The sequence below is a fragment of the Cherax quadricarinatus genome, chromosome 42 (genome assembly GCF_038502225.1).
Source record: "Cherax quadricarinatus isolate ZL_2023a chromosome 42, ASM3850222v1, whole genome shotgun sequence".
NCBI classification, from domain to species: Eukaryota; Metazoa; Arthropoda; class Malacostraca; order Decapoda; family Parastacidae; genus Cherax; species Cherax quadricarinatus.
In genome coordinates, this window is record NC_091333.1 from 26,883,232 (window position 1) to 26,906,068 (window position 22,837).

The window sequence follows — 22,837 nt, forward strand, 5'->3', positions numbered from 1 at the left end:
CATCTTGTCTACCACATGTATCATCCAGTTATTAATGTTCATCTCCCAGTGTGAATGACACATAGTCTACCACATGTATCATCCAGTTATTAATGTTGTCTCCCAGTGTGAATGACACATTGTCTACCACATGTATCATCAAGTTATTAATGTTCGTCTCACAGTGTGAATGACACATTGTCTACCACATGTATCATCCAGTTATTAATGTTCGTCTCACAGTGTGAATGACACATTGTCTACCACATGTATCATCCAGTTATTAATGTTAGTCTCACAGTGTGAATGACACATTGTCTACCACATGTATCATCCAGTTATTAATGTTAGTCTCACAGTGTGAATGACACATTGTCTACCACATGTATCATCCAGTTATTAATGTTCGTCTCACAGTGTGAATTATAAACAACACAAGAGGTAAGGCTGCTGGATGTTGACCAATTTTCTGGTTGTTAATCTTGTTGGAGACGTTAAGGTAATAACTTGGTAAGTAATAATATATGTTCTTTATTCAGTTGAAATAATGTGTTTAATAATTGATAAATAATAGATGAAACAAAATACCTAAAGCCGTCATTTCTTCATAACTTCTTTATAATTACACAGTCCACTAAATTAGCCAATTTTACTGACGAGAATTTTCACTATAAATTTACAAGAAACATATATTCCTAATGTAGAGTCCCGGAGTTAGTTGGGGAGCTGAGACAGTGGGCATTCTCGTGAAAAAAAATACCCCCCGTAATTTCTAACGTTTCATTTCTATCATTGAATTAACTGTTAGGTTCATTGTTATCATTAAATCACTGTTGTACTCTTCCATCAACTCAAAACTTTACTGTTTCCTTATCAACAAAACTCTTTACTCTCCACTTCCTAATCGTCTTAATAGTCACCTGGTCCCCTTCTGAAATTACTGTATTACCAATTTCTTATGTTACTTTCTCTTACTGTATTATATTTTGTGCAGCTGTTTTGTAGATGTTGGTTCCAGAGGAATAGTGTAGTATGTCGTGTTGTAGGAGACACTGATAGTAGTGGATAACACCTGGATGGACAGTGTAGTATGTCGTGTTGTAGGAGACACTGATACTTCTGGATGACACCTGGATGGACAGTGTAGTATGTCGTGTTGTAGGAGACACTGATAGTAGTGGATGACACCTGGATGGACAGTGTAGTATGTCGTGTTGTAGGAGACACTGATAGTAGTGGATGACACCTGGATGGACAGTGTAGTATGTTGTGTTGTAGGAGACACTGATAGTTGTGGATGACACCTGGATGGACAGTGTAGTATGTTGTGTTGTAGGAGGCACTGATAGTAGTGGATGACACCTGGATGGACAGTGTAGTATGTCGTGTTGTAGGAGACACTGATAGTAATTGATGACACCTGGATGGACAGTGTAGTATGTCGTGTTGTAGGAGGCACTGATAGTTGTGGATGACACCTGGATGGACAGTGTAGTATGTTGTGTTGTAGGAGACACTGATAGTTGTGGATGACACCTGGATGGACAGTGTAGTATGTTGTGTTGTAGGAGACGCTGATGGTTGTGGATGACACCTGGATGGACAGTGTAGTATGTCGTGTTGTAGGAGACACTGATAGTAGTGGATGACACCTGGATGGACAGTGTAGTATGTCGTGTTGTAGGAGACACTGATACTTCTGGATGACACCTGGATGGACAGTGTAGTATGTCGTGTTGTAGGAGACACTGATAGTAGTGGATGACACCTGGATGGACAGTGTAGTATGTCGTGTTGTAGGAGGCACTGATAGTTGTGGATGACACCTGGATGGACAGTGTAGTATGTTGTGTTGTAGGAGACACTGATGGTTGTGGATGACACCTGGATGGACAGTGTAGTATGTTGTGTTGTAGGAGGCACTGATAGTTGTGGTTGACACCTGGATGGACAGTGTAGTATGTCGTGTTGTAGGAGACACTGATAGTAGTGGATGACACCTGGATGGACAGTGTAGTATGTCGTGTTGTAGGAGACACTGATACTTCTGGATGACAGCTGGATGGACAGTGTAGTATGTCGTGTTGTAGGAGACACTGATAGTAGTGGATGACACCTGGATGGACAGTGTAGTATGTCGTGTTGTAGGAGACACTGATACTTCTGGATGACACCTGGATGGACAGTGTAGTATGTCGTGTTGTAGGAGACACTGATGGTTGTGGATGGCACCTGGATGGACAGTGTAGTATGTCGTGTTGTAGGAGACGCTGATAGTAGTGGATGACACCAGGATGGACTGTGTAGTATGTCGTGTTGTAGGAGACACTGATGGTTGTGGATGAAACCTGGATGGACAGTGTAGTATGTCGTGTTGTAGGATACACTGATAGTAGTGGATGGCACCTGGATGGACAGTGTAGTATGTCGTGTTGTAGGAGACGCTGATGGTTGTGGATGACACCTGGATGGACAGTGTAGTATGTTGTGTTGTAGGAGACACTGATAGTAGTGGATGACACCTGGATGGACAGTGTAGTATGTCGTGTTGTAGGAGACACTGAAAGTAGTGGATGGCACCTGGATGGACAGTGTAGTATGTCGTGTTGTAGGAGGCACTGATAGTAGTGGATGGCACCTGGATGGACAGTGTAGTATGTCGTGTTGTAGGAGACGCTGATGGTTGTGGATGACACCTGGATGGACAGTGTAGTATGTCGTGTTGTAGGATACACTGATAGTTGTGGATGACACCTGGATGGACAGTGTAGTATGTCGTGTTGTAGGAGGCACTGATAGTTGTGGATAACACCTGGATGGTCAGTGTAGTATGTTGTGTTGTAGGAGACACTGATGGTTGTGGATGACACCTGGATGGACAGTGTAGTATATTGTGTTGTAGGAGACACTGATAGTTGTGGATGACACCTGGATGGACAGTGTAGTATGTCGTGTTGTAGGAGACACTGATGGTTGTGGATGACACCTGGATGGACAGTGTAGTATGTTGTGTTGTAGGAGACACTGATAGTTGTGGATGACACCTGGATGGACAGTGTAGTATGTTGTGTTGTAGGAGACACTGATAGTTGTGGATGCCACCTGGATGGACAGTGTAGTATGTTGTGTTGTAGGAGACACTGATAGTTGTGGATGACACCTGGATGGACAGTGTAGTGAGTTGTGTTGTAGGAGGCACTGATAGTTGTGGATGACACCTGGATGGACAGTGTAGTATGTTGTGTTGTAGGAGGCACTGATAGTTGGGGATGACACCTGGATGGACAGTGTAGTATGTTGTGTTGTAGGAGGCACTGATAGTTGTGGATGACACCTGGATGGACAGTGTAGTATGTTGTGTTGTAGGAGACACTGATAGTTGTGGATGACACCTGGATGGACAGTGTAGTGAGTTGTGTTGTAGGAGACACTGATAGTTGTGGATGACACCTGGATGGACAGTGTAGTGAGTTGTGTTGTAGGAGACACTGATAGTTGTGGATGACACCTGGATGGACAGTGTAGTATGTTGTGTTGTAGGATACACTGATAGTTGTGGATGACACCTGGATGGACAGTGTAGTATGTTGTGTTGTAGGAGGCACTGATAGTTGTGGATGACACCTGGATGGACAGTGTAGTATGTTGTGTTGTAGGAGACACTGATAGTTGTGGATGACACCTGGATGGACAGTGTAGTGAGTTGTGTTGTAGGAGACACTGATAGTTGTGGATGACACCTGGATGGACAGTGTAGTATGTTGTGTTGTAGGAGGCACTAATAGTTGTGGATGACACCTGGATGGACAGTGTAGTATGTTGTGTTGTAGGAGGCACTGATAGTTGTGGATGACACCTGGATGGACAGTGTAGTATGTTGTGTTGTAGGAGGCACTGATAGTTGTGGATGACACCTGGATGGACAGTGTAGTATGTTGTGTTGTAGGAGACACTGATAGTTGTGGATGACACCTGGATGGACAGTGTAGTATGTTGTGTTGTAGGATACACTGATAGTTGTGGATGGCACCTGGATGGACAGTGTAGTGTGTTGTGTAGTAGGATACACTGATAGTTGTGGATGACACCTGGATGGACAGTGTAGTATGTTGTGTTGTAGGAGGCACTGATAGTTGTGGATGGCACCTGGATGGACAGTGTAGTGTGTTGTGTAGTAGGATACACTGATAGTTGTGGATGACACCTGGATGGACAGTGTAGTATGTTGTGTTGTAGGAGGCACTGATAGTTGTGGATGGCACCTGGATGGACAGTGTAGTGTGTTGTGTAGTAGGATACACTGATAGTTGTGGATGGCACCTGGATGGACAGTGTAGTGAGTTGTGTTGTAGGAGACACTGATAGTTGTGGATGACACCTGGATGGACAGTGTAGTGAGTTGTGTTGTAGGAGACACTGATAGTTGTGGATGACACCTGGATGGACAGTGTAGTGTATTGTGTTGTAGGAGGCACTGATAGTTGTGGATGGCACCTGGATGGTCAGTGTAGTATGTTGTGTTGTAGGAGGCACTGATAGTTGTGGATGACACCTGGATGGACAGTGTAGTGTGTTGTGTTGTAGGAGGCACTGATAGTTGTGGATGACACCTGGATGGACAGTGTAGTATGATGTGTTGTAGGAGGCACTGATAGTTGTGGATGGCACCTGGATGAACAGTGTAGTATGTTGTGTTGTAGGAGACACTGATAGTTGTGGATGACACCTGGATGGGTACTGGTAGTTGCAAGTACAATAGGAGTAGAATATTTATTTTAGCAAAGATAGAGACAAAGGATAGAGAACGGTGAAAAATAGTTTAGCAAATTCTTAGATAATATTGGCAAATTAACATTTATTTTTCATTAATTTTAGCAGGATTAGGTTAGGCTGGAAGGTTAGTTTTGGTTCATAATCTGAAATTGTTTACCAATGTCCTTATACAAAAAAAATTGTGAAAAAGCTACTCTCGTATACAAAATGTTAGAAGAGTAACGAGAACTGACCAAGGATTACGAGTGTGGGTGTCCCTTGACGGTTCTTCTCCCACTCTGACATAATATTCGGCAGCCTCTTCAGCAATGTGTCCCAGTAGTAGCTCATTCGAAAGTTGATTTTCACATCGCGCATCTCAATGTCTTGCGATAATTTATTCACATGCAGAAATATCTCAAGCTCAGTTCCATTCAACCATTTGCCCTGTGTGTGCAAACAATTTTGTTAAAATTATCTGCACTGATTTCTGCAAATACATTAAAATATTCTATAAATCAACAAGTGAAAATTACTCAGTCATTGTCCTCATCGCTCTCGGGCTGTGCGGGCCTGCTGCGCAGACGCTCCTGATTCAGTTGGTTTTCTGCGCAGTTTTCTTGTTTCGAGCAATCAAAATGGCGGACAGACATGGCCACCGTGTGAATACTGTTTGTGTTGAGCTGATACGTGGTACCCTAAGCAGTTCTACAATGCAGGCGATACCCCTTCGATTATTCGTGATATGTATGGGATACCCAATGAAGAACTTTATGGTGTGGCTGTTAACTGAGTTACGAGGATTTTCATCAAATTCATAAATGCTGGATTTTACTCAAGCATAGTTGACACGTACCAAGAGAAGAGGATGGCCGTGAATACAGCAGTGGAGGTATGTCTACATGATCCATCCAGCTATGTGACACATGTAAAAGTCAGAAATGTGCCCTTTGAAGCTACAGAGTATGTGGTAGCGGTATTCTGTCGTTATGGCAAGATTCATGCGGCGGAATTGGGAGTGTGGAAGGGTGGGCCTTATGTGGGACTGCCCGAGGGATCCTTCAATCTGAAGATGACGTTACGACAATCAATATCTTCGTATGTTTTATTGGAAGAGCTCTGAACGCATGTCTATGTATACTATGTGGGACAGAGAAGGACATGTAGGCTGTGTGGATCATTTGACCATATTGCAGCCCAATCCCATAGGAAACCAGGATGGAGGGAACAGATGCCAACACCGGTGGATCAGCAGTTGGGTCCTGTGGTGCCGGAGACAGGTGCGGCCGAAAGGAAGGCATCGTGCAGTTGGAGTGAGGAAGTGGATAAAGCAGAGGCTACATTACCGGTTGGGACGGGGCCTGAGCAAACAACGACGACGAGCAATGACGGTGAGCCTGTATTGCAATACGATGGAATGCTGGATGAGGTTTTGAATACTTTCCTGAGTGAGGTGGAGGGGAGTCTGGATGATGAGCAGCGTGGATGCTCATTGGAGGAGACAACAGAAGCATCGGGACGTGGGGAGACCGTGTGTAATGAGGGCAAGGTGCACATGGTAGTGGCTGAGGTGCACAGAGAGTGCACAGAAGAGGTTACGTGTGGAGACGGAGGTTCACGCAAGAGAACAGCTGGGACGTAGGATATGGATGACGTCTTAACGCCCGGGCAGAGACCTGGAAAGAAGTCTTGGAGGCCCAGGTTGGACCTCCCGGAGAGTGGTTGTAGCGGTACTGAAGTACTGAAAGGTTCAAAGGACAAGGGGGGGAGGGTTGGGGGACTGGACAGACAGGGTGCCAAACGTGGCTCTAGTCAGCAGCCAAGTCACGCGGGTACCCTTCCAAGGCGGCGGGGCAAGCCGCCTTTACTGTCATAATTCAAGGTTGTAACGATTAATGTTAATGGCCTGAGAGCTGAGGTAAAAAGAGTGTGGTTGGAATGGTTTTTAAGGAGATTTAATATAGATATATGTTTCATTCAGGAACACAATTATAAGTTTGGTTGTGAGCTGTCTTTGAAAGGATATAAGTTGTATGTGAGTGGCTCTTTGAGGTTGAAAGGTGGGGTTGCTGTGGCTGTAAAGGAAACCAGTCCATTGCGTATTTTGGGGTGGGAGGAGGGGGGGAGGGTCGTGAGGGTGGAGGGAGAGTGGGGTGCAACGAGGGTTTGTTTTATAGGAGTATATATGCCCGCGGATGGCAACACACGAGTCAAGAACTTTGTAAGGGAATTTTTGATGTACTATTTAAGGAATTGTGTTATTCGGGGTGGGGATGTGGAACCGAAGGGGGCGGGGTGTATGTTGGGCATGTTACGCAATGTGTTGGGAGATGTGGGGTTTTGGATGTTGTGGGAAGGGGTGGTTGGTGGGTTGAGTATACGTTTGTCAGACGGGATTATGCTGCAAGATTAGATAGGATCTATGCAACGGAAGCTGTACGTGTGTTGGGAGTTAGGACTTTTGATGTGGGGGTTTTCTGATCATAGGGCAGTTATGGCAGATCTTGATTGGGAGGGTATGGTTAGGATACAATCGGGTTTTTGGAAATTAAATGCAAGACTCGTGAGGAGTGAGGAGGTGAGTATGGCGTTTGGGGAATGGTGGCAAACTTTTGGGGATTCTAGAGAGGTGGAGTTGTGTCTTAGAATGGTGGGAAAGGCACGCTAAGCCGGGTATTGCAGGTTTTTATAAAAGGAAGGGAATTGAAGAGGCAGGGTGGAGGTATGGGTTGCAAAATTATTTGGAATATCAGCTAAATGGGTGTTATGAGGAAGGGGAGCGGCAGTATGGAAACATGGTGCAACTCAGGGACAGGTTGGCAGAGTTACATAATGATAGATTTGATGCCGTACGTGTAAGGGCGGGAATGGAGGCTGTGCTGCGGGGGGATAAACCTTTGGGAAGTGTTTTGCGTGGTTTTAGGGTAAGACAGAAGGATTCGGCTATTTTAAACTTGGAGGTAAGTGAGGGTATGGGTGGATATCATAAGGGGTGGAAATTCCGACACATTTCCTTACATCTATTGTCCTGTTCACCTAGCAGCAAATAGGTACCTGGGTGTTAGCCGACTGGTGTGGGTCGCATCCTGGGGGGCAAGATTAAGGACCCCAATGGAAATAAGTTAGACAGTCCTCGATGACGCACTGACTTTCTTGGGTTATCCTGGGTGGCTAACCCTCCGGGGTTAAAAATCCGAACGAAATCTTATCTTATCTTATCGTACTAAATACTACAGAAGGCATGAGTAATTATGCTGATTTCTGGTTCCAAAGGAAGTGGGGGAAGGGGGAGGAAGGCGATGCTATTGAGGAGGTGTGGGGGGGGAGAGGGTTAGGGTCGTGTGGAGAGGAGGGCATGGGGATGGGAGGTGAGATTAGCATGGGGGAAGTTGAGGAGACTGTGTTCAACATGAGTACTGGCAAGGCACCGGGTATAGATGGGATTTCAAATTATTTTTAAAGAATTCAATGGGAGCACATTAAGTACTGTCTGGTGAGGGTCATGAATTGTATGCGACGGGAGGGACAGTTAGGACAGACACAGCAAACGGGTGTGGTCGTATTAGTACGCAAAAAGCAAGAGGGAAAAGTATTGAGTGCATACAGAGCTATTTCGCTAATGTGTGCCGACTACAAGATTTTTGCAAAGATACTGGGCAATAGGATGAAGAAGGTGTTAGGTGGGGTTATTCATAAGGGGCAGATGGGTATTCCAGGCAGAAGCATGAGAGATGGGCATGGCCGCATTAGGGATTTTTTGGAGGGTTGCAACGGGGGAGGGCTTTTGGGTATTGATTGGGAAAATGCATATGACTGTGTGGATAGAAACTTTCTGAGGGCTAGTTTGTTGCATCTCGGTTTTGGCATGGGAGTGGTGAGGTGGGTTGGTACAATGTATTCATCTGCAATGGTGCAGGTTCAAATTAATGGCAGGTTGGGTAGGTCTGTCAAGATGGAGAGGGGATTGAGACAGGGATGTCCCCTGTCTCAAATATTGTTTGCGTGAATGCAGCATCCATTTTATGGGCTCGTTGAGGGGGGGGGGAATTTTAAATGGGGAGAAGGATGGGTGTATAGATGTGGTGGGGTATGTGGACAATACCACTGTTCTGATAGATGGATTGGAGGGATTGCAGACGGTGGAATGAGTGTTAGAGCTTTTTTGGGAGGGCGTCTGGAATGAGGGTGAACAGAGCAAAATCAAGTTTGCTGGAGGTGGGTTCCTTGGTGGGGGGGGGGGCCTTGGGATTGCAGTTTGGGTGGGAAGTGGTGGTTCGGCTAAAAATTTGTGGAGTTATATACATGACAGATGCGCAGGAGGCTAGGCAGGTGAATTCGAAGGTTGTGGTGGAGAAGGCAGTAAAAAGGTTACGGAGTTTACGGGTGGGGGACGTCACCTTACAACAGTGGGCGATAATCATAAATTCATTAGTTTATAGTAAAGTGTGGAGTATGGCTGTGCTGTATCCATTGCGGACTCAGGACGTACAGGAGATTCAGAGAAGGGCATTACATTATGTTTGGGGCTTTGGGAGGGCATGGCGAAGCAAGGAGGTGGTGATGTCGAATATACACAGTGGAGGAGTAGGCCTTTTAGCGTTGGGGCTGAGAGTAAAGGCCTTATATGTGAAACAGAGGTTCGTTAGGGAGGGGGGGGAAAGAGGGGTTAGAGTGGGGAAAGTGATGGAGGATGTGCAGAGATGGTGGAGCGGAAAAGAATTAATTGAATGCGAGGATATGCTGAGGTTTTTGTTATTGATTAGGGAGGTGGCAAAATTTAGGGTGGGGCACTTGGTGGCGATGAGCAGAAGGCCGGAAATCATACAGGGGGTATCGGTTTATCCCTTGTATGATTGGGGGATGATATGGAATGACTTTCGAAAGCTTAAGTTAACGCCGAGAGTACGGGAGTTTGTATATAGATTTATGATGGGGATATTAGCATCGAAAGCTGTTTTGTGTTCAATGGGATTGGTGAGGGAACAGACCTGCGATCACTGTGGAGAACAGGAAACAGCTTTTCATGCAGTTTATTTCTGTGAAGAGTTGAGGGAGGTAAGGGTGTGGTTTTGTAATGTACTGCGTGGTGCTGTGTTGACATGTAAGTTTTGTGTAAAAGGTTTTGATAACCCCAGGATTTGTATAAATTACAGTTTGTGATTAAAATGGAGTTATAGAAGTCACTGTCCATGTTGGTCTACCAGTTTTTGCAAAGATAATTTTTCTGGTACGTATTTTCGTAGTATTTATTGTAATTTTGTAGGGAATTTAATTCCTCTTAGATGGTTTTTATATATGTATTTACATAGTTTGTTTTCCACAACTTTTGTAATGGTATTAAGTTACGTTGCTGATGCAACGTATGCTGTAAAAATTTTGCAGTTGATGATGATTTATATGATTATGTAATTTGTGTAATGCTTGTTTTTGTTATGGAGTAATGTTTTCGAACAATTAACAGAGTTTGTTCTTAAGTAAAATTTCATAAACAGTTGCATGTATATATAAACGTTACATAAATTAATGTTTGATCACTGCTGTGATTATTAAGTGTGCGAATGATGTGGATGTATTTATAGATGGGTTTTCATGGGGGGGGGTCGGTCCCCCCTCCAACAGTTTTGTGTGTATGTGTCAGATATTTTATCATTTTGTATGATGTGTGTCAGTGAATGATGTGTATGTATTTTGCGTGTTTGTTACACATTCGTATTATGTATTGGGTTTCCAAAATTTTTCTTCTGCACTTGTGATATGATTCTTAGTCATCTTGTTCAGATCCTGTACTGTGGTGTTATTTAATATTTTATACCACCTTGTAATTTATAATGTTTTAAATAAAATATAAAAAAAAATATTCGGCAGCCTCTTCAGCAATGTGTCCCAGTAGTAGCTCATTCGAAAGTTGATTTTCACATCGCGCATCTCAATGTCTTCCCATAATTTATCCACATGCAGAAATATCTCAAGCTCAGTTCCATTCAACCTTTTGCCCTGTGTGTGCAAACAATTTTGTAAAATTGTCTGCACTGATTTCTGCAAATACATTAAAATATTCTATAAATCAGTAAGTGAAAATTACTCACTGCATTTAGTTGGTACTGGAGGGTGGGGCTCATGAATCTGGTGAGAAATGAAGCGAAGAGGTAACGCATGTGAGAGTCACCAAATATTGTCCAGTGTTCACTTCTGCCAGCTGTTCCACCACCACCTGCTGCGTTACCACCAACAACAGCACCATCTTTAGCACCAGTACTATTGTTTCTGTAGAAATGAAGTTTTTTTTTTTTTGTCATAGTATTTCGATTAGAGTTTTAACCTAAAGAGTTTCTATCCCGGATATTTTAAAACACTCCTACTCTTGTAATGTTAAGCTGTGATATCTTTATCCAGGACGTTTTAGCATAAATATGTATATTCGCTACCTAATGCAGATTCAAGGTCCTCAGTCTATCCTCATAGAGAAGATTTCTCATATAGAGGATCGGCGAATAAAAAAAAAAAAAAAATAGAGGATCAACCTTGTCATCCTCACTCGTACATTTTCCAGTACATTTATTTCTATTCTGTAATACGATGACCAGAACTGTGCAGCATAATCTAAATGAGGCCTAACAAATATATATAGAGATGAAGAACGACCTGAAGACTTCTATTATTTATGCTTCTTCATATGAAGCCAAGGATTCTGTTCACCTATTGCGAATACTTCTGTAATGTTGTCTTGGTTTCAGATTACTGCTAACCAGAACTCGTAAAGCCTTTACGCAGTCAGTAATATTAAGATCTACATTATTTAGTTTAAATGTGGCATGGTTATTTTCCTGTTTAACATTTAAAACTTTGCATTTGTCTATATTAAGCTGCATCTGCCACTTATTCTGCATCAGTCTATTCAAATCTTCCTGGAGTTCTCTAATGTTCTCATTAGAAAGAATTGGATGGCCTATTTTGGTGGCATCAATGTCATGAAGCAAATCAGCACCTTGAGCGTTATTTATGTAAGATGTGATAAATATTTGTTGTGAAAGCTTCATGACTGTCCTCACTGTGTATTTCTTGTCTGTATCCTTACCTATTTACCACGTGCATGGTTCTGTAACTCAAGTGTAGGAACTGAATGCAGTTTAATTAAAAGATTAGATAGGTAATGTCATCTAGCATCGTTGTTGTATTGAAATGCAATGAAGAACAAGGAAAGTGTTTAATTGGAAAAGTATTGTTAGTTTAATATGTTTATTATGCACCCCATACACATCCTGTGGGCGGTAGTCAAAAGATTACAGAGGTACATAATTGGCCCAGGGACTGGACTCCAGAGTTCTGATAGCTGAGCAAGTTACAGAGGTAATGAACTCACAATTACAAAGGTAATGAACTCACAATTTACAAAGGTAATGAACTCCAGGTAGGTCTGGTCACAATCATGACAAGTTACAAAGGTATTTACAGATTACAGAGGTACGTAATGGGTCCAGGGACTGGGCCCCCAAAGATTTGATAGCTGAACTAGGTACAAAGGTAATGAACTCACAAGTTACAAAGGTAATGAATACTGTAAGAATGGTTACTTACGTTTATACATGGCTACAATCATGAACAAATTATAGTGTAATGAGCAATTCACACTTCCACACCCGGTCACAACTGTAATGAGTTATTGGTGCAAATATTGATTGTTGCGTCACACACACACACACACACACACACACACTAGCAAAATGGACTAATACATAGCTTTAAGACGAGGTATGACAAAGCTCAGGAAGCAGAGAAAGAGAGGATCTAGTAACGATCAGCGAAGAGGCAGGGCCAGGAGCTGTGACTCGACCCCGACACATACACACACACACATTTGTGAACGACATGACGGAAGGAATAGACTCCGAAGTGTCCCTGTTTGCAGATGACGTGAAGTTGATGAGAAGAATTCATTCGATCGAAGACCAGGCAGAACTACAAAGGGGATCTGGACAGGCTGGAGACCTGGTCCAGCAATTGGCTCCTGGAGTTCAACCCCACCAAGTGCAAAATCATGAAGATTGGGGATGGGCAAAGAAGACCGCAGACGGAGTACAGTCTAGGGGGGCCAAAGACTACAAACCTCACTCAAGGAAAAAGATCTTGGGGTGAGTATAACACCAGGCACATCTCCTGAAGCGCACATCAACCAAATAACTGCTGCAGCATATGGGCGCCCAGCAAACCTCAGAACAGCATTCCGACATCTTAATAAGGAATCGTTTAGGACCCTGTACACCGTGTACGTCAGGCCCATATTGGAGTATGCGGCACCAGTTTTGAACCCACTGCCGGGCTGTGGCCCGTACGTTGGTTTGCGTGCAGCCAGCAGTAACAGCCTGGTTGATCAGGCTCTGATCCACCAGGAGGCCTGGTCACAGACCGGGCCGCGGGGGCGTTGACCCCCGGAGCTCTCTCCAGGTAAACACCTAGCTAAGCACGTAAAGAAACTAGAGAAAGTGCAAAGGTTTGCAACAAGACTAGTTCCAGAGCTAAGAGGTATGTCCTATGAGGAGAGGTTAAGGGAAATCAACCTGACGACACTGGAGGACAGGAGAGATAGGGGGACATGATAACGACATACAAAATACTGAGAGGAATTGACAAGGTGAACAAAGACAGGATGTTCCAGAGATTGGACACAGCAACAAAGGGACGCAGTTGGAAGCTGAAGACACAGATGAATCACAGGGATGTTAGGAAGTATTTCTTCAGCCACAGAGTAGTCAGGAAGTGGAATAGTTTGGGAAGCGATGTTCTAGAGGTAGGATCCATACATAGCTTAAAGCAGAGGTATGATAAAGCTCACGGTTCAGGTTGAGTGACCTAGTAGCGACCAGTGAAGAGGCGGGGCCAGGAGCTTGGACTCAACCCCTGCAACCTCAACTAGGTGAGTACAACTAGGTGAGTACAACTAGGTGAGTACAACTAGGTGAGTACAACTAGGCGAGTACAACTAGGTGAGTACACACACTCATACACACTCATACACACTCATACACACTCATACACACTCATACACACTCATACACACTCATACACACTCATACACACTCATACACACTCATACACACTCATACACACTCATACACACTCATACACACTCATACACACTCATACACACTCACACACACTCATACACACTCATACACACTCATACACACACATACACACTCATACACACTCACACACACTCATACACACTCATACACACTCATACACACACATACACACTCATACACACTCATACACATACACACTCATACACACTCACACACACTCACACACACTCATACACACTCATACACACTCATACACACACATACACACTCACACACACTCATACACACTCATACACACACATACACACACATACACACACATACACACTCATACACACTCATACACACACATACACACACATACACACTCATACACACACATACACACTCATACACACTCATACACACTCATACACACACACGCACAAAAGTATTGTCAGTATTATTTATTTCATTATTATTATTACAGTATTATTATTATCATTATTATTTATTTTTTATTTATTTATTTATTTATTTAGAAATTTTAGCATACAAACAGAGGTACAAAAAATACAGGTAAGAGCAGCATGCCAAAGCCACTTATATGCATAGCATTACGGGCTGGCTTAAAATTAACTTAAGATTAACTAAGCAATGATGAAATCAGTGATAAAACATTATTGTAAACAGATAACTATAAAGCACAAATGAGTATTACAAAGACAGGTCATATGGTTGCATGCATTGTTGTACATTCAGTAGAATGGAGTATTCTGTTAGGTAGTGTATTTAAAAAAAATAACAAAGTTAGGTTTAACATTTGTGTGATATAATTGTGAGAAACATTTAAGATATACAATTTATATGGTTCAGTTATTCAGTATTTATTTGGTTTTGAGTAAGTGAACTTTGAGAAGAGGCTTGAATTTATAAACAGGTAGTGTTTCTTTTATATTTACAGGTAATGAATTCCAGATTTTAGGGCCTTTTATGTGCATTGAGTTTTTGCATAGCGTGAGATGGACACGAGGAACATCAAAGAGTGATCTGTGCCTTGTGTTATGGTCATGTGTTCTGTTGAGGTTGGCAAGGAGATGTTTGAGGGGAGGGTTAATATCAGAGTTAAGTGTTCTATGTATGTAATAAGTGCAATAATAAGTATGGATGTTTTGTATGGTGAGTAGGTTGAGTGTTTTGAATATTGGTGGAGTGTGTTGCCTGTAGTGAGAATTTGTTATCATTCTAACTGCAGCCTTTTGTTGGGTAATTAGTGGTCTGAGATGGTTAATTGTTGTTGAGCCCCATGCACAAATTCCATAGGTGAGATAGGGGTAAATAAGAGAGTGATATAGGGCCAGGAGGGCTGACTGTGGAACATAGTACCGTATCTTCGATAGTATGCCTACAGTCTTGGAAATTTTCTTAGAAATTTGTTGTATATGTGTATGAAATTTGAGTCTTTTATCGAGGTGGATTCCTAAGAATTTTCCCTCTGTTAGCTTAGTGTTATTACTGTAGCATCTGTAGACGTTTTGAAAACATCATTAGTACTTTAAAAGCTGGGAATTAACTCAAGAAATGTATTAGAAGTGAGATCATCCTCGCATGTTGTTCTTCTATTATTGGTGTTTCCAATAAGTTTTCACTAGAATTTTTGTTAATCTGTAATACAGTGTATAAAGTTCATTTTCTTGTATCCGATTATTTTTTCTAGTATTAGTATTCTGTGTAATAAGTATTATAAGTAGAAATAAGATTTATAGAGGCGAGTTGAGCTCTTTTGTAGAAATCTGTGAAGAGTTTGTGTACAGGGTTTTGAGTTCTGTTCGAGAAACAGAGTGAACAGGAGAGTGAGTTACAGTAAATAAAACTCACTCATACTCTTTTGTCGGTTTAAGCAGCCTTTTTTTGCGACTACTCATGTACATCATTCTGCTACTAACAAGCGAGTTCATAACCTGTTTTAAGGAGTATAAGTAGAAAAGCTCAGTAATGATAAACTGCAGTCTTTTTGTGTTATATTCACTGAAGGGGAGACAGACTCCAGCCGGCAGATGTCATACTACCCTAGGGAAGGGCTATTAACTGTATGCTTTATTATTATAGCACAAATGATGCCTATATGTTGTATGATTAGAGTTAATTGTAAGAATAATGATAATTTAATGTGTAAATGTGTTTACTGTATCTCCGCTAATGGCTTTGTTTTTTTTGTTTTTTGTTTTTTTTTGTATCTACTTTTATAAGTGAATTATTTTTATGCCATTTCATTGTTTTGACGAATGTGAAGTAGTATCTTGTTAATTATATTCCATTTTTTTTTTTTTTTAGTTCTTGTGTGTTTTGTGACAAACAGAAAAATATTTTCATAGGGTTTAGCAGCAACCTGGCACCCCAGAAGAAATGCCTGAGAGTTAGCAGGATCAACCAGAGTTACTGAGGAGAGGATATAGTGCTAGAGAGACCTTGAACACCCTAGCCCTGGAGGATCAGACCAGGCTTGTAATCTGGGATTTGAAGGGCCTCAGGAGCAGCCCGAAGAAAGACGGTATCAAGCAAGGGAGTTCCTTGGGAACTGTGGAAAATATTTTAATCTTCCGAAGCTATAGTGCCCAAATATGGGTCAAAAATGTATTTGAAAATGGAATAGAACCAACAGGGAAGCTCTGCGCCGGCGCTGATGGGCAGAGGAGAGGTCGAGACGGGGCATAAAGGGAGCGGGAGTGTTTGGAATGGAGTTAAGAGGTTGGGAAAGCATGGGACAAGGAAATTGGCGTTCACGGAGGCCTAAGGATTAATACAGGCCTCACTTCATAATAGGAAGTGTCATAACTGTTCCTGGTGAAGAGTGAGGGAACGTGATTTACAGGACCACCATAATAAAGTGGTAAAATTAGTGAATAATGGTTGGACCGGTAGTGACTGGTGCGATGCCATGGAGTGTGTCCAAGGGAAAATACCCGTGATTTAATCATCACTCATCGGTCTCAGATCTTAATGGAGTGACCTCTAATGTGCATAATAATTATGAGACTTTAAATCGTCGTGTGAATTGTAATGTAATCGCTGATAATAACGCTAAGTTAAGAGAATGTGTGAAGTGAAATAAGTCGCCTTACTCCGAATGAACACATGTAGTCCTCGTGGTTCCTGTCCCGAGGATAGTGAAGTTTTATGGAGTCACGACTTCTAAACCGGGACAAACCAACGGATACCTCATCCTGTTGGAATAAGAACCGTGTTGGTGTAGCAGGACATCGAAATGAGATGGTGAATGGAGGAAATAAGGAGCATAAATCACCCACAGTTAAGTAACCCTTCTAGTTATAGCATACTGATGCTGGCCAGTTAGGTATGTTGTAATTGGATAGGTTATGGGTGATCCAGCTACATCAAGTGACTACCAGAGAATATCTGGTAAGTGGTGGGATTATGTACAAGTGTTTTTCCTTGATGGATATATCCATGTGTAACCTACCCCCCCTCCCTTCATTCAGTTAAACTAATATAATCTATACAGTCCACAATTAATTAGTAGCGCCGTACTTGTGGGTGCTATCCAATTCATACTGGTCTCGGATAGATATGGATATGATTGTGATGTCGAAGGAACCACCTGGAGGGACCAGGGGTGGTTAAGTTTTCTCACATATCTACAGGGGGTGACTACGGTAAACAATATGGTTGTTGTCTCCCAACAAGTTTACTTGTATGCATATAATGTCGAGGTACATACAGGTAACCCTCCTATAAAATTTTCCATAGGAACAGTATGGGGAGGTAGTTTTCATATCAGCAAGCAGGTTCTGCTATGATATTGGGGATGATCCTGAAACCTTAGCTATTTGCTGATAGTAATTTTTTTTTCTTTGGTGCTAATAATTTCAGATACTCTTGTAATTATTTTTGTTAACACATCGGCCGATTCCCACCAAGGTAGGGTGGCTTGTAAAAGAAAAACTTTCATCATTCACTCCATCACTGTCTTGCCAGAGGGATGCTTTACACTACAATTATAAAATTGCAACATTAACACCCCTCCTTCAGAGCATAGACACTGTACTTCCCTTCTCCAAGTCCGGCCTGCCGGTTTCCCTGAATCCCTTCATAAATGTTACTTTGCTCACACTCCAACAGCATGTCAAGTATTAAAAACCATTTATCTCCAAATATGCTCATGCATGCTTGCTGGAAGTTCAAGCCCCTCGCACACTAAACCTTTACCCCCTCCCTCCAACCCTTCCTAGGCCGACCCCTACCCCACCTTCCCCCCCACTACAGATTTATACACTCGCAGTCATTCTGTTTTGTTCCATTCTCTCTACATGTCCTAACCACCTCAAAAACCCTTCCTCAGCCCTCTGGATAATAGTTTTGATAATCCCACACCTCCTAATTTCCAAGCTACGAATTTTCTGCATTATATTCACACCACACATTGCCCTCAGACATGACATCTCCACTGCCTCCAGCCTTCTCCTCGTTGCAACATTCATCACCCATGCTTCACACACATACATTCCCCCTTTTTGCTTCCACAGACAAAGTTCTTTCCGCAGACTCCTAAGTGCACCACTCACCCTTTTCCCCTCATCAATTCTGTGATTCACCTCCTCCTTCATAGACCCATCTGCTGACACGTCCACTCCTAAATATCTGAATGCATTCACCTTCTCCATACTCTCTCCCTCCAATCTGATATCCAGTATTTCATCACCTAATTTTTTTATTCTCATAACCTTACTCTTTCCTCTATTCACTTTTAATTTTCTTCTTTTACATACCCTACCAAATTCATCCACCAACCTCTGCAACTTGTCTTCAGAATCTCCCAAAAGCACAGTGTCATCAGCAAAGAGCGACTGTGACAACTCCCACTTTGTGTTTGATTCTTTATCTTTTAACTCCACACCTCTTGCCAAGACCCTAGCATTCACTTCTCTTACAACCCCATCTATAAATATATTGAACAACCATGGTGACATCACACATCCTTGTCTAAGGCCTACTCTTACTGGGAAATAATCACCCTCTCTCCTATATACTCTAACCTGAGCCTCACTATTCTCGTAAAAACTCTTCACTGCTTTCAGTAACCTACCTCCTATACCATACACTTGCAAAATCTGCCACATTGTCCCCCTATCCACCCTGTCATATGCCTTTTCTAAATCCATAAATGCCACAAAAACCTCTTTAGCCTTATCTAAATACTGTTCACCTATATGTTTCACTGTAAACACTTTGTCTACACACCCCCTACCTTTCCTAAAGCCTCCTTGTTCACCTGCTATCCTACTCTGTCTTACTCTTAATTCTTTCAATAATAACTCTACCATGCACTATACCAGGTATACTCAACAGACTTATTCCCCTATAATTTCCTCTCCAAGGGAGGCTCCTTGGCATGGTGAAGAGGCTGTTGGTCTGAAGAATTAGACCTGTTGGTCTCCTTCCTCAGACCAAACCTAATTACCCCCAAATCCCCCCTTCCCTATCCCATCCTCCCCCTTTTCCTTTCCTCCTCCTCTTCCCGACCCCTCCCTTTTGCCCTTCCTCTTTTTGGCCTTTGGGATTTTTCCCACAGACGCGCTAGTTCCTAGGTAGGGAAAAGGGTACCGGGGTACATCCCATTTCGTTGAGGTTCTTGGCGGTGGCGTAGTTTGCCATGGAATCTGGATCGCCTGGGGATGTCCCGATCCCTCCGGTATCCCGGAGTGTGGCTTTGGGTGTCTTTCGGGTGACGGGTGTATCTCTGGAAGCCACTTCCAGATTCTGGGGGTGGTGGCCGAAGGAGGTATGCTTTGTGGCAGATATCCGGCCGCCCTCTCTTTTGTCCACCGAGGTAGCTCGGCAGATGTGAGGTTGCTATCCTGGATTGCTAGTTTACTGGCATGACGGGTAGGGTATGGCACGGGTTCCATGCTGCATCTGCGCTACTAGCTGTGCTGAGGTCCTTTTGGGCACGGAGGGAGATTTCCGGCCCTTTCATTCCTCCTAGGAATTATTCCTCCCTAACCTAACCATGGAGAACCCAATCTACCCCCGGGCCCCTTCTTGATACCGCACCCCATTCTGACCCTGCCTTGTTTTTTGACCACTCTTCGGACACTCCTGATGCCCCTGTACCTCTTGCTGGTGCTGTTTCCTCACCCGCTTCAGGTACCGGGGCTTCCACTGACTCCTTCGATTTGTCTGACCTCCTCTCTCCTTGGACTATGCTTCCGGCCTCTCCCCCTATGGTATGGCAATTTTTGAATCGCCAGCCCGTTTCACTTCGGACCAACTCCGGTCCTACTCCTAAATGCCAACAACAATCTCCTGATGATGTTACTTCGTTACCTTCCCATTCTACTCGGAAAAGACCAACACGTCATGCACTCCCTCTCCATGTTCAGTTTCGGACCACACAATGGACTAAATTCTTTACTTTATGACCGACTTTTTCTATCTTTCTGACCATAGTATTGGCAAAGCTCTCCTGCGCCATGTTGGTAGAGATATTTCATTTCATGCTCTCAAGAGCAGTACATGCATTGTCACTGTCCAGGATGCTACCCAAGCTCATGATCTTTCTCTCCTTTCGCATATCGATACTACTCCTATCACTATTGAAAAACATCTTTCTCTCAATTCTTGTAGTGGTACTGTCATTCTGCCCCATACCATAGTCCAACAGAATTTCCAGTCATGTGGCAATGACATTCTTGAACAGCTGGAACTCCAGGATCTCCCAATTCTCAAAGTAGACACTTACATCTTTCCTGCCCGCGGGCAGAGATGATACCCTTGCAATGTGGCTCGATTAACTTTCGACAGCCGTGAACTCCCATCCTCTGTTTATGTCGTGGGACATCGGTTACAAGTTCAAAGGGTGATTCCTACACCTCAACAGTGTAGAAATTGCTAGTGTTTTGGTCATCCATCGAAATATTGCAGATCTATAGCCGAATGCCCAGTCTGTGGTGCCGACAACCATTCTAATACATCTTGCAGTCAACCTCCATCTTACCTTAATTGTCATGAGGCTCACCCTTTGTACTCTTGCAGTTGCCAGGTCTACTTAAATGAACGTGAAATCCATTGCCTCAAAGAGGCGGAAGGTCTCCCTTATGCTATGGCAGTTTCTCACCTCCGCCTCCAAGGGAGACTACCTTGTGTTTCTTATTCTCGTGTTTCAAAACGTCCCCCCACTTCTGGGGTCCCATCTTTTGAAGCCTCCTCTGCTGTTACCCCTCCCATAGCCACTCCGGTATCTAATCCTTTTGCTGTTCTGGGCTCTGACGTTCTGACTACAACTCAGTCTGTTCTCACATCTTTGCGTCCTTACTCACAACCCCCGGTATTGACAAAACCTCGTACGACACCTTATACCAATTGCCCCTCTACTTCTCAGAAGTCTAAAAAATCCCCATTGCTCAAATCTTCTTTGCCCCCTCCTTCCCTTCCACTTCCACATTTTACCTTTCCAGTCTCTGTGCCTAGTTCTTCCCCTCTCTCTGGCTCTATTACAAATGTGGAGGCTCACCCTCCTCCTCGTACTATGCCTTCCACCCGCGTCCCCTCCCAAGTTTCTCCCTCTTCTGCCACCTCCCAGGTCTCTGCCTCTTCTGTCCCCTCCCACACTTCTTCTCCAGTCCCCTACGCTCTTTCGTCCCTCTCTACTTTGGTACAGTCCATTACTGTCCCAATCTTTAATCACCCTCCTCCTTCTACCTCCAATATTGTCTCCCATACATCTTTGAATTCAGAAACACTTGAAGCCATTTCAGAAAATATTGCAGAGACTAAACCTTCAATGGACACTGATCCACCTCCTCTTCCTTCTCATCCCTCTCCTCTATCTCCACAACACCATTCTTTGCAATACTCCGTACCTTTGCTGCTTGAACATCTTCGGATGCTGATGCCACCGCATGTTGACTTTTCTAACCCCTCTAGTCCGTAGGTGCCCTTCCCTACGGATTCCTGGTATTTCCTTCATTGCTTGCTTACAAGAACCAAAATTACGCTCAGCTGTTTTCCAACCTATCTCAGGCTATAATTTATTGTATACTTCGGATCCTCTCTTCTACGCAATGATATTCCGTACTGTCAACTATTTGTCCATACCTCCATTACACTGCAGCCCGTATCTTCTTGAATAAGTAGCTTACAATATGTTCTTTATATCTCTCTCCTTCTCGAGCATTTTCTATCCCAGATTTTGCCTTTCTTATTTCATCCTTACCACAACCATTTTTGTTACTTGGTAATTTTAATGCCCACCATTTCCTCTGGGGGTCTCATTGTGACTCACGTGGCATCCAGTTGGAAGCTTTTCTCACCTCTCACCCCCTCCATGTTTTAAATACGGGTACACCCACCCATTTTGATCCTCGTACTCATACTCTCTCTTGAATCGATCTATCAGTCTGCTCTTCCTCCACTACACTAGACTTCACCTGGTCTGTTCTACCGGACTTACATAACAGCAATCATTTTCTAATCGTTCTTACTTCTCCTTCATATTCACCACCTATCCGTAGCCCTCGCTGGCAATTTGATCGGGCAAATTGTGGCCTTTACTCGCAACTCACTGCTTTTAGTGAGGTTCCTTTTTCATCCTCCATTGTTGAGCTCTTACACCTCTTCTCGACGTCACTTTTCACCGCAGCTTCTCATTCTATACCCCAAACCTCAGGCAGGCATTCTCAGAAGTGCGTGCCTAGGTGGTCTCCTGCTTGTGCTTGTGCAGTACGTTTGAAACGCTCTGCATGGGGCAGGTACCAGTACAATAGAACCATTGAGAGACTTCTTGATTTTAAGCAGAAGCGTGCGATCTCTCGCCGTGTCATCCGTGACGCTAAATGCACTTGCTGGCAAGATTGTTTCCACCATCACCTCTGCTTCCTCTATGAGTGCAGTCTGGAAAAAAGTGAGGAAATTGAGTGGTAAGTACTCTCCTGACCCGGCTCCTGTTCTATGGGTCGCCGGTATTGATGTAGCAAACCCTCTTGACGTTGCCATTGAAATTGGCGCTCATCTGGTCCATATTTGCC

General features: G+C 43.3%; 1 protein-coding gene across 1 annotated transcript in view; it reads right to left on the bottom strand.

Annotated features, from left to right (window-relative positions):
• The window catches only part of LOC138853849 (uncharacterized), a 226,756-nt gene that overhangs the window by 23,134 nt on the left and 180,785 nt on the right, over positions 1 to 22,837 (bottom strand). The window contains exons 4-5 of the mRNA XM_070093168.1: positions 10,818 to 10,995; positions 4,986 to 5,178 (exon numbers count right to left, since the gene is read on the bottom strand). Coding sequence (XP_069949269.1) covers positions 4,986 to 5,178; positions 10,818 to 10,995 — 371 coding nt within the window. The remainder of the gene's footprint in view (positions 1 to 4,985; positions 5,179 to 10,817; positions 10,996 to 22,837) is intronic.